Source organism: Canis lupus, chromosome 21, assembly GCF_048164855.1.
Source record: "Canis lupus baileyi chromosome 21, mCanLup2.hap1, whole genome shotgun sequence".
Taxonomy (NCBI): Eukaryota; Metazoa; Chordata; class Mammalia; order Carnivora; family Canidae; genus Canis; species Canis lupus.
Window position 1 is genome coordinate 6,678,266 of NC_132858.1, and position 13,125 is coordinate 6,691,390.

At 44.2% G+C, this 13,125-nt stretch overlaps 1 protein-coding gene across 14 annotated transcripts in view; it reads right to left on the reverse strand.

Moving 5' to 3' along the window:
* The window catches only part of TESMIN (testis expressed metallothionein like protein), a 39,078-nt gene that overhangs the window by 14,268 nt on the left and 11,685 nt on the right, over positions 1-13,125 (reverse strand). For 11 of the 14 annotated variants that reach the window (XM_072790209.1, XM_072790217.1, XM_072790211.1 and 8 more), the window contains 2 exons: positions 11,678-11,769; positions 8,184-8,255 (listed from right to left, as the gene is read on the reverse strand). In XM_072790209.1, the coding sequence (XP_072646310.1) occupies positions 8,184-8,255; positions 11,678-11,769 (164 nt within the window). The remainder of the gene's footprint in view (positions 1-8,183; positions 8,256-11,677; positions 11,770-13,125) is intronic. The other 3 variants (XM_072790219.1, XM_072790214.1, XM_072790216.1) reach the window with 1 other exon arrangement.

Sequence of the window (13,125 nt, forward strand, 5' to 3'; positions counted from 1 at the left end):
CACTAATGTTCACAGCAGCATTATTCACAGTAGCCAAAAAGGTGGAAACAACCCATATGTCCATTACCAGATGAAGAGCCATACAGAATGTGGTCTATACACACAATGGCATAGGAGTCGGCCTTAAAAAGGAATGAAATTTTGATACATGTTACAGCAGGGATGAGCCATGGATGCTGGGTGAAAGATGCCAGACACAAAAGATTTTACTCATATCAGGTCCCTAGAGTAGGCAAATTCAGGAACAGAAAGTAGAACAGAGGTTTCCAGGGACTGGGGAGAGGAGACAACAATTATTTACTGGGTACAGAGTTTCTATTTGAGATGATAAAAAAGTTCTGGAAGTAGATGTTGGTGATGGTTGCACAACATGGTGGATGTAATTAGTGCCACTGAATTGTACATTTAAAAATGGTTACAATCATAAGTTTTTTATTATGTATATTTTACCACAAAAAAACCCTCCATGACAAAACAAGATATACAAAGTATGTATGGAATGTTGCCATCTGACTGGGGCAAAAAAAACTTAAATAAATAAATTTTAAAACTTCAAAAAAATAAGGTGGTACAAATATGTCCACACATATCAATAATGACAAAAAGAGTACAAATGGATTAAAGAAGCCTAGTAAAAGATGTGAATTATTAGATTTGCTTTTTTATAATCCAGCTATAGTTGGACTGCAGAGGTCACACCTAAAATAAAACACCCTCACAGAATGTGTGTGCAGAGAGGAATGAGTGGGAGTGTGCTTGGTAACACCAACCAGAGAATACAAGGGTGACAACATGAGTGTCCACAAGGAAAGTACTTAAGGCAAAAAGCAACAGGATACAGAGTATATTTAACAGTTGATGGAAGCATTCAACAAAAAGATACAACAACCATAGATTTATATGCCCTTTACTACAGACTCAATACATATCAACCAAATGGGATTATAGGGAAAAACAGAAAAATCCCAACCAGTGAGAGGTCTTAACATATTTTTATCAAAAACAGATAAATTACACAACATTTAATAAACATTTAAGCAACAAAATTAACAAACCAGACCTAATGGATAGTAAATACATCCAACAAGTACAGAATATACATGTTTAAGTTAATATATTTTAAAAATCAATCAAACATTAAGTCATAGAGAAAGTCTTTGTTCATTTCAGAGCATTGATACCATAGAGACCACATTATCTGACCACACAATAATCAAAGCAAAAAATTAACAATTAAAATGTAGTTTAAACATATATCAACATACATATACACATACACATCTGGATACTACAAAATGTGCACCTGAATAACTCATGGGTGAAGAGAATGTTACAATGAAAATTTAAAAATATTCCAATTGAGTAACAACAAAAGCACCTCATACCAACTCTTGTGTGTGCATTAAAGCAGTGCAGGGGCTAATCTTAAGGTTTAAAGGCATTTCCTAAAAAAAAAAAAAAAAAAAAAAAATTAAAAAGAGAAAATAAGCATTTAGCACAAAAAGCTAGCAAGGCAAGAGAGTAAAATAATACAGGTGTGCAGGGGAAATAGTAAAGAGCAAAATTTAATGTACCTCTGAAATAGGAAACAGAAATATAAGCAAGAAAATCCAGAAAACCAAAAGCCAATGCCCTGAAAAGGCTGACAAAATAGGCCAACTTCCCATAGGAAAGATCAAGAAAAAGAAGAGAGACATGCAACAATAGTGGAAACTTAGAAAATGTACAAGGTACAGAGACAACTTTTAAAACAATACAAGAATATATAAATAAGAATATACAAGTAGATTTTAAAATTTAGAGAATTCAACAATTTTCAAGAAAAATGTAAAACATCAACATCAACTCCAGAATAAATAAAAACTTAGAAAAAGCAATAGCAATGAGAGAAAGTGACCAGGTAGCCTGTCCCCTTCTCCCACTGCAGCCCACAAAGATCCCCAACCCCAAAGGTTTTACAAGCAGAGGGGTTATCACACTTCAAGGACAAACAAGTGCCACCTAACCTGAACTTTCTCAGAGGCTTCACAGAAGAGCCTGGGGTAGGGGTAGGGAAGCCTAACAGTGCATTTTATTAGAAATACAAAACACTGGTTTTGTAAAACTAAATTTTAGACATGGAAGAAAGGGAAATTGTAGATCTACTCCACTCTAGAAAAGATGCAAAGCCCTAGGCAGAATTATTAGAAAACCAGATCGTGCAGTGTTTACAAAAAGGTAAAATAGGTATATCATGGTCAATTTGGGTTCAATCCCTAGAGTACAAGGATTAACATTAGAAAATTTATTGTAATAGATCATATTATAAGATTAAGAGAAGAAAACAGTGATCATTTCCACAAATGCAGGAAAAAGACTGATAAAATTCACCACTCATGTATAATAATAAAAAAAAAAAAACAGAACACCTATGTTTAGGAACATAAGAACTAGAAGGAAACCCCCTTAGCTTGATGCAGGTGTGCAGTGGAGGAGCAGCCCTTCCACAGTAGCCACTGTCCCCCTATTCTACAGCAGTAGCATTTCAGATGAGCACGTGGGTGGCTCCACTCAAGACCACAATTCCTGGCTTCCAACCTCACCTAATCTGAGCACAGGACAAGGTTCTGGCCAGTGGAGCAAGAGTGGAAGTGATTTGGGCAATTTCTGGTTATGCCTTGAAAGGTGAGAAGGGTGCCTTCACCTTTTTTTCTCTTCCCTAGAGGCTGGAATGAAGGTGAAGGTGGGGAAGCCTTCCATTGAGGACGGCAGAACAGCTGACAAGGGAGGCTGATAGACTAAGCTGAAGCTGCCATGTGAGCCCCCAAAAGACTGCAGTTTAGAGTCTCTATTATACAGCATGTAACCATGGAGTATATCCTTAAAACCTATAGCAAATATCTTATTTAGGGCCAGGCAAGGGAATATTAGAAGTATTACTAATAAAACCAGGAGCAAAAGTACTTCCCAACATGGTAGATGCTGTGGTAGAGGCCCTCGCTAATACGATACGACAAGAAAAAAAGAAAATAGAATAAAGATAGGGAAATATGTCATGGTCCTTACTTGCAGACAAGACAGTTGTTTAAATACAAAAGTGAAGGAGGTCTAGAGACGAATCATTATAACAAGTGGGATCCATGCACAGAGCAGGATTGAGAACCCAGAACCAGAACCAGAACCGCACACAGACATCACACCCTGACAGCCAACATGAAATGTGCTGCATATCACTGGAACTATATTAATGTTTTGCAATAAATGGTGCTAGACAATTAGTTGTACAAATGGGGGAATAAATGAAATTAGATCCCTACCTAATCCCATTCATAAATATCAATTCCAGGTGCTTTAAGGCCAGAAGGAAAAAAACAAACTTCATAAATTTAGAACAAACTCTTAACAGCACAACTATTTAAACTTGGGATATGGCTGGATTTCTTGAATTCCCTTCAAAATTCCCTGCAAAATCACTTCCCTCTCTGAAAAGGCCCAAACTGCTCTGCTCCAGTTGGTAGCAGCAAGAGAGCTAACAAAGCACCGTCCTCTACGGTCTGAGGCTCCCCTGCTTGACAGACCTGGTGGAGATGGGCTTCAGGGCTCCAAATCTCCCATGGCAGAAAGTCTGACTGCCAGCTGGTGGATGAACCAGTGTGGCTGGCGGTCTCCAGGAGCACACCCAGAGTTTGTGCTTTCACCACTGCTGTACATGGTCTATGTGTTCTTTGCTCTAGGGACTCGCACTGGCCCCCTTCCATGGGCCACTCTTCCTGTTGCCTAGGAAACCACATCCACAGCCACCAAGTGAGCTTTGGTGGTCCCTCTTTTGTCTGTGAAACACATGAAGGAGCATCACTCTGTTATAGGTGCTGTCTTTGAGACAGAGATTACTTTAGTGCTGGGAAGTGGGCAACATTTCAATGCTTCTGGGTAATTCTACTCTGCGACTTAACAAGAAAGTGAAAATGCTGCCCAAGAAAATAGTTCGGACACAGGAACACTGTACTCTAGAATTTTAGAGTCTCAATGTGTTTGAAAAGACCCGAGATGACATATATTCTAAACTTATTTTTAATTCATTGGCCATTCTGACAAATTCTTCAAAACACTTTAAAACATTGGCATTGGGCAGCCTGGGTGGCTCAGCGGTTTAGCGCTGTCATTGGCCCGGGGCATGATCCTGAAGACCCAGGATCTGGTCCCATGTCAGGCTCCCTGCATGGAGCCTGCTTCTCCCTCTGCCTGTGTCTCTGCCCCTCTCTCTCTCTCTCTCTCTCTCTGTCTGTCTGTCTCTCATGAATAAATAACTAAAATCTTAAAAAAAAAAACATTGGCATTAAATATTTAAAACCTTTTTAGATGCATATTTCAGCATTTCCTAAAAATTTAAGGAGCCCCCTCAGAGGCCAAAAAAATCATAGAAAAACAAAAATTTAGAGAAGGAAGCTAAAGTTGAAGCCTGCAGCCATCTGAGGGTATCTGTGATCCCGAAACCAAAGGCAAATGTGTTTAAGAACATGTAGAATATGCCAGCCATTGCTCTAAGTGTTCTACATGTATCGACCCAAAGCCTAGGGCATACCCCAGCAGGAGATCAGCTCCATGAGCTGGCATCAGACTGAAGAGTGGAGGGTCTACACCCAGGGAGTGAGTGAGTGCGCTAGGAAAATATGCCCTGCAGAAGAAAAGGCAAGAAAATGCATCCATCTGGACACTGGCTTGGGAGGAGGGGGCTCATCTGGGTTTGAATTCATACTGTGTCCTAAAATAAGATCTTAGGAAAAATTTTAAGTTGTCCAAATTGGAAGTGCCACCAAGGCCAAAGAAGAAGCAAACACAAACTCTCCCTGCAGGAATGCACCCTCAGGCCAATCTCAGAATTCCTGTATATAAAGTCCCAGTGATTATAATTTACAATTTGTAAATATTTGCAAAATACATGTGGTAACAAGTGAAAAATCAAGAGAACACTAGAATCAGACAAGCAAAGATTAGAATTTTGAGCTACTGAATGTGAATTAGAATATTTGACATTTTGTAACAGAAAAGAAGGAATCTAAAGTATAAGTAAGAAAGAGGAGATTATACAAAATGATTACCCAGATTGGATCTTTTAGCCACAGGATTCTGATTAATTATAATTATTATGTAATATAATTATATAATAATTATAAAATTATAATCAGAGACAAAAGGCCATTTGAAAAACCAGTATTAGAGACTGCCCAATCTATGATTAAAATCTTGATTTGGATTTGATTAGGGTGAAAACAATGCGGATGATATAACTGCTCCTAACAAATCCCACCCAGCATCTCAGCAAAAATTGAATCAAAATGAAGGATACTTAAAAAACTTTGTTTCGATTTGCTGACTAATGTATTTCAGGACTAATTAAAACTGTGTGGAAAAGCATCCATACCCGTAAAGCGGGTTCCTCCTTTCAGAGTGAACTAACTCAGGAGACCTCTTTCCCACAGAGAGCACTCCTCCCCACTCTGTGAAGTTACTGCCCAGAGGTCTGGAATACCACACTTACGTCACAGCCTACATAAAAAAAAATCCTGTTACAGAAGTGACTTTCACAATCAATGCTTTTATAAACTACATATGAAGCAGATCAATGTTTAAAATATATGAAAATATTAAGACATAGGTAGCAGTGGAAAGGGAGAAGTGCACTGCTCACAAACTCTTAAATAATCAGTGAATTTTCAATAAGATAATCACAAAACATTTATCTACCTTTTTATTAAGTTTACATCAATGCCATTTTAATTGTATAGACTAATTTTATCATTTAAAAATAATTCCCAACTTCCGCTGACTAATGACACATCACAGAAAGGTCGAAGTCCATTATGTAAAAGTTTCGAGGAAACCAGGAGAGGATTTAGCAGGGGTGGCTCTAGCTTCTCTGGAAGAGGGAGGGAGGGACATGGGTGCAGAGTGAAACCCTCACAGGGACAAGCGGTAGATAATCCCCCCAGAAAGCCTGAAAACAGAAGCCAATAAAACAGTCGCTTCTAGGGAGGAGTCCAGAGAATGGGAAGAGGTGGAACAAGGTACTATTACTTTCCATTGTCATCTGGCTATTGTGACTGATTTTTACCCATGTGCGTGTATCGCTGTGATTTTCAAAAAATACAATAATGTGTTTCTCGCTTCATTGATGGCCAATTCATAGCAATCCCTCTGGACCTTTCTCCTACAATACTCCCAGTGAAGCAAGACCAGCACACCCCAAGAGAATGATCTTCTGTCACTGTAAGAACATGACTTGTGGGGAGAAAAAGAGTAAAGGAAACTGAAAGCTATCTCATTATGTGATGGTGGGGCAGGCCACAGAGCATCCACTCCCAGCAAGGAGTCCCGGCCGAAGCTCCCCAGCACCTGCAGCGCACGCACAGAAACAGTCATGTTGCCGCCAAGCACGGTCGGCCACCAAGAGACCTGGTGGTTGCCTCTGCACAGGTGGGTGAGTTTACCCACTCCTCAGCCTTTCCGAAAACAACCCTTCCAGGGATCATTGGTTTCTCAGTGATTGATGCCAACAAACCGTGATGCACTGATCAGAATGCCACGTGTTCATTTCAGGTGCAAATAACATCCCCTTCCAGGGCTCATCATGCTTGAGGCCCCCAGCTTCTCAGCGTGGAGCTCCCAGGGCAGTGAGATCACGGCCAGGCGGTGTGACGTGCTGAGCGTGGGGTCGGAGGTGCAGGGTCCTGAAGCAGGACGTGAGTGCCGTAAGCCTCTTGCACACAGCACACATCCTTTCCCTTGAGAAGGCGGTGCCCACGTCCCTCGGAGACAGTGCCTCCTCTGTCTGAGAGCACAGGACACACTCTGAACCTCCTTTTCCTTTGTTCCAATGCTGACCCAGCCCACCTGGGATGGCAGATTCTTTCTTTAATGCATCAGTCACCTATTAATCTGGAAAACTGCTTCTGGGCAGGAAGCCATGTCCTTGGGCTTCCATTGTGGGGTCATCAGTAAGTTAAACCCTTCTTAGAGCCCCACCTGATAATCTCTACATCTTGCTCTAGGCTTCCCAGGTCATTGGGTCTCCCCAGTCCCCAGACAAGACTACAGCTGGGCAGCTTGGTCCCCAGGCCCGCCCTGATCCTGGCTCTGTCCACTCTACACGCTACCACTTTGTCTTCCACCGCAGCGGACGTCTCCATCTGGGCCAGCCACTCTGGCTCGACAGTGTCACGCGGTCCAGGCTTTTCCCTCCGCTCTCCTTCCTCCTCACCCAGAGCAGCATGTTAGTGGTCTCATGGCGCGTCCAGCGTTCAGAGAGGTGCGTGGCTGGCATTCACAGACTAAACCAGGGATAGCTCAAATGTTTTCACATGGTCAACCCTAGATTTCAGCACTGCTTTCAAAAGAAATGGATTTGTCTTTTCAGTGAACCAAGTTTCTCGGACTTCTGGCTTTGTACCCACTTGTATACCCCCCAAGTCACTATCCCATCAGCGGAGCTCCCAGTGACTTCAGCAGGAGCTCTGCAATGGAAAAACCACGTGGAGACAGGTTAGACATCAGGATGAGGATGGATTCCCCCTCCAACATGTCACCTCAAAGCCAGGCAAGCCTTCAGGACAGAAACCGGGCAAAGCCGAGAGCAGGGCAGGCAGCATGAATACCGTCCACACGTGGCAGAGCAGGAGCAGATGTTGGATCCACCTCCCATGTCAGCCACACTGTGTGCCCATGGCCCACGACTCTGCTGCACAACCTGCCCTACTGCCCCTGCCTGAGCCTCCTGTGAGCTGGCATCCGTGGGGCAGGATTTTTCTGAGAAAATTCAACATGAAGTGAACCCATCCACCAAACTTGTAAAAACCAGGATGTGGAAATGTCATAGTTAGGGTTCCACAAGGATGTCATGGTCAGCACCTGTCCGAGGGGCAGAGATGTAAACCAAAACCCAAGAAAGTCACACTACGGGAGGTGCAAGGCCGGGTCCTTTACTAAGTTAATGGGCCAAGATAATCCCAAGAGACCTGACCCAGGCTTGTGCAGAAGGCACGGCGTCTGGCGGCTCTGGCTGGCGGTGAGTGCTAGCACATGGCTGTCAGACCTCGGCTGTAGACTGTGCACTGCTCGCCACCGAGGCTTGTCTGGACTCTGTGCCACTTACTGACTTCTAAACAACCTTATTTCTATTTAATAATGAAGGATTTGTGATTACTTACAATTTCAGACACTGGGATTTGGTACAGTTACATGGCTTTTTAGACTTTGTGTCCCATGAACTAAGAGTTACTCTATAAAGATTAAAAAAGAGAATATTCAGATCATTACTATTTAAAAGGAGAATTAGCTAAGCATCTGGTGTTTTTGAACAAATACTGAAAACTTCAACACCAGGGAGTTATGGGTATTATTTACTGGAGCCTGATCATGAAATGGAAGTGGTGTGCATATCTACAATATGATGGATCTAGCCTGGCCAATCCCACCTGTGTGCCCACAGATCCCCCAGGGGGTCGGAGGGCGGGATTCAGAACAGGACCCTATCGCTGTCCCCTCCCCAAGAAGCCTTCTGGACTTTCTTCCCTTGATCTGTTTCAACCCCTATTGTGTGGGGACCCTCACACCAAATAGCTCCTTTATTTCAACTGTTTTGTATTTTCCAAAATCTGAACTCTGACAAATAGTATAATCTCAAGAAGAGGTGAATCATCACTCTATGTTGTTCCAGCAGTGTTAGAGCTGTCCACACTCTAGAACTACCCCAACATCAAAGCAGGTTTCGAGGGAGACCTCTCTCCCAAGTGCTCTTGGGGATCAGCCCAGGAGCCATCATGAGGAAGATCAGAGGAGGAGAGACACATTAGTCCTGGATGCTAACTATGAGGGGCTGCTGTGGATTAAAAATCGGGAAAAGCTCCAAGTGCTGCTTTACAATACTGCTCACTGAGGAACTTCGAATATTAGTTATGTGAGAAGTTTAATACACTGAGGTGGAAAGGAGGGTCCTGGCGACAGGGCTCTGCTGCATCATGTGTGGCCATCTCATACAGCAAAGCACTCTTTGAGATGATGTGAGTAGTCTTATCTCAGGCCAGGGACACAGCTTGCTCTAGGGCTTCCTACAGAAACCACAATGGTATGTGGCACACGCTTCACGTTTGCCACAGTATCCACGTGGAGCACGGAAATACTCTGAGCCGTGGTCGTAGCTAATACAAATGCCCGGAGGACAGTGTGCCAGGCAAGCCCCTTTGCTTGTACTCTGTGCACTCACCTACTCAACTACCTGGAGTCCCAACTGGGGTCCATCCTAAATCCTAGCTCAGCCCCTCATTCCCTGTGCCCTGGCACAGGTTCCTCCTGCATGGGCATGCCGGACTTAGTGGCCTCCACCCCAGCCTCACCATCGAGGCTTCTGTTAGCAACACCCCATCCCCTCCCATACTTGGTACCCAGCTCACGGAGGAGCTGCTCTTACTTTTGGAGATGCTCCCATTTTAAAGATAATGTCCCAGAAACTACATCACTGAATGCTATATTAATTTATTATTCCTCGGGTTTACTTTTCCCCTTTGTACATAGCAGAACGACGGCTTTCTGTCCCCAAAGGTGCCTGGGGGTGGCAGATCTGGCTACACTGCCCCCTGGCCCATGCACCCTGATTCAGACACAGGCTATGCTATGCAGAGGAGTGGGCTTGCACACCTACTTCACTGACCTTGCCCTCAGCCCTAAGCCCTGCCCCAAAAATGGGGCCCACAGTGGCCTGGCACTGCTGTCCAGAGCAACAAAAATTCTTTCCTTTAAAAAATGGGTGGCTCAGTGGTTGAGCACCTGTCTTCGGTTCAGGGTGTAATCTTGGGGTCCTGAGATCGAGTCCCACATCAGTTTCCCTGTAGGGAGCCTGCTTTTCCCTCTGCCGGTGTCTCTGCCTCTCTGTGTGTCCCTCATGAATAACTAAAATCTTAAAAAAAAATGGGATGGGGTGCATGGAGACATTCCAGGGGTGACCTGCCACAACTGTGGGAGGACAGAGTATATATAGCTCAGTGAACAACCTGTATCAGGAAGATAACAATAGGCATTTCCTGAGGGATCATCAAGTGGTCAGGACTGTGATAAGTGCTTCAGGGAATACCAAAAAATACACGTATAAAAATTTATAGTACCAGTCCAGGAGTAATCCAACAAATAATTTGGGACATGAGACATATAGGATTGAAAAATTGGAGGACAGAAGATAATATATAATCAGCTGTCAAATTACTTGATACTGATTGTCAATGACATAAAATTCGAAAACAATAGTTTAATATAGATGGAAGAAGCCAAACTACTTTGGAAGGAGATAGAACTTGACAACACCGGTGAGGTCACAGATACTTGCTATCCGCCACAAGGGCATTTTGGCAGCCATGACACAGAGAGACCTCGGATTGCACCGGGACTCCAAGAGCACACACTTGAAATGAAGCATTACAAGCGCCAAATTCCCTTGAATGCTCCAGACCAGCTAAAGCACAGAGTAATGCCACACTGTTGGCCAGATGCTCCCAGATTCCGAGAAAGATAAAGGGAGTATAGTAGGAATGGTAACATCATAGGTCATGCAGGGTAACCAAAGGTGGGAGGCTGCCAGCAGGAACTACAAGTCACTATGCAGCTTCTGTTTTGCTCAGAAATGTTGAAGAGCCATGATGACAGGACCGAGTACCATAATAGTGACTACACACCCTCCCTGATCTCTCATCAAGACAGTGGAGCAAGGAGAATGCTTCACACAGCCTGATCCCGTCCAACGAACTGAAAGCCATCGTCTGCCCAGGTACCATGTGACAACCACCAGAAAGACAGGCTGTTCAAACCACAGCAGCAGTGAACCACGAGAGCCCCCAACACGCTCCAGCGGCAATGCAGAGGGGAAGGCATTGACAGATCTAGAACTCTGCCAAGGGGTTGGTTTGGCCTTCCACACTGCCCCTAGTCATCCCTCCTCCCACTCACCAACGCCATGAGCCCAGCAGTGGCCTGGAGAGCACCTGAGCCCATGGTGAACACATCATAAACTGCATGACCTGATTGGGATGTCTGACAACATTGGATTGTGTACCCCAAACCCACAGAGGCAGGAACAGACTGACCTCTGTAACCAACTCAAAGGCTCCACGAGCGGGACGGGCTGTCCCGTCCACTGTTAGCAGATGAATGTTCCAACCAGCTTGGTTAGTTTAATTAGTTACAATTATAGATGTGACCTTAAAATGGCAACACAAGGCCCCAGCTAAGGGCAGCCCACATCCATGTGGACCGTGTCCTCGGCACCTGCCACTCAGTGTGGCCTGACCCATCAGGGACTCGGCAGCAGGCAAAGATGGCCCATAAAGACGCTCTAGGCCATCGTCGGTGTTAAGTGCATGCCGCAGCATTACTGATGTTGATGACTGCGAAACAGAAATAAACCATCTCAGTTTAAACTCATATGAGACCAAGACAGAGCTCTAAATGGCAGCAGACCCCTGAATCACCGACACGGGACAGTGGACAAAGTGGAAGCCCTTCCAGCGACAAACCAGACACACAGGGCGACATTGTGAGTGGTGCTGCTTAATGTAAAATATATTGTTTAGAGGTCTTCAAGGCTTACAGTTGATTTAGAACTTAGAATAAACTCTTATATTAAAGTAAGTGACAATTGATTGCTTTTAATCCTTACCCAGCCAAAGTTATTTTGGGTGGTCCTGGAAGAGTGGATCCCGAAGGGAAAATAGACCCGTTGACTATGGACGGTAAGGCTCCATTTTCAAGCTGTGTAAAGTCAAAGACAAGCATATTTCTAATTAGTACATGTTTTAAAAGTTCCATCCAGCCAACCCCTAGGTATAGACAAAAATAACTGATGTTCTTCTGGAGGTTTACAACCCAATCACTTTACGTCAGGCCCCACCACCATGACAATTCCCCTCACACTGGAGTGGGCTCTGGCCCAGGCTTCTCTGCAGCAGTGGGGGAGCCTAGCCCATGGTGTCCCAGACCCTCCCGGCCACCGTGCCGGGGACGAGAGAGCCCTGCCTGTGTGGACTGGGGGCCGCAGGGTAGGGATGCAGGGCCCGGCAGCCACACACAGCAGTCAAGCGGCTGGCCATGGACACTATAGGATAGCTTTTTCATTTTTATGACTACAAATTATGAATTAAATTCCATCACAAACTTCTGTAAACTGAAACTGTTCTTTAATTATGAGTACATTCTTGGTATAGCATAAGAGCTCTTGAGGTGCCTGGGTGACTCAGCTGGTTGAGCGTCTGCCTTCAGCTCAAGTCATGATCCCAGAGTCCTGGGATCAAGCCCCACATTGGGCTCCCGGCTCAGTGGGGAGTCTGCTTCTCTCTCTGCCCCTCATCCCACTCGTGCTTGCTCTCCGTCTCAAATAAATAAAATATTTTTTAAAAATCTGAAGGCTTATCAATCATTAGTGTCTCATCTAATAAAAATAAAAAACAACTTTGTAGTCAGTTTCAACAAGTCCAAAAGCAATGTCACAACCTCTGCCCCCTCTGTGTCCTTTGTTTTCCTGGCTTTCATTTATTTTTCTTTCTATTACTCACAGCGTGGCTCACAGAGGATATTCCCAGGAAAAGGAAAGGGTAGCAAAGTCAGGAATGACCTAATTCTTTTAAGCCTGAAGAAATGTAAAGTATTACATAAATTTAGGTTTCAACATGATTTGTATATGTCACACTTCAATACCCTATCCTGTTCACCTGGATGAACACTTGAAATTCCTCCCCTGAACACTTGAAATTTAAAAGTAAGCTTTATATAAAAAGTACAGTCTTGCAGGGGAGCGGGGAGGGGGGGGTGGCGGGTGCACCTGGCCAGTCCAGTCGGGAGAGCATGTGACTCTTGATTTCAGGGTTTTGAGTTCGAGCCCCATGTTAGGTGTAGAGATTACTTAAAACTTAAAAAGTACAGTCCTGGAAAAACAAATATTTTATTCATCCTACTCATTTTTTTCTCTTCTGCCTCTTGTTAAATTGTGTGTTATCACTGTCTGTAGGGCTGGAAAACACTGAGAAGCCACCCTGGGTCCATGCCCTTCAGCACAAAGCCCTGTCCCTCCGGGGAGCCTCACCCCAGGGGTCCCTCCCTTCCGTGTGGAGC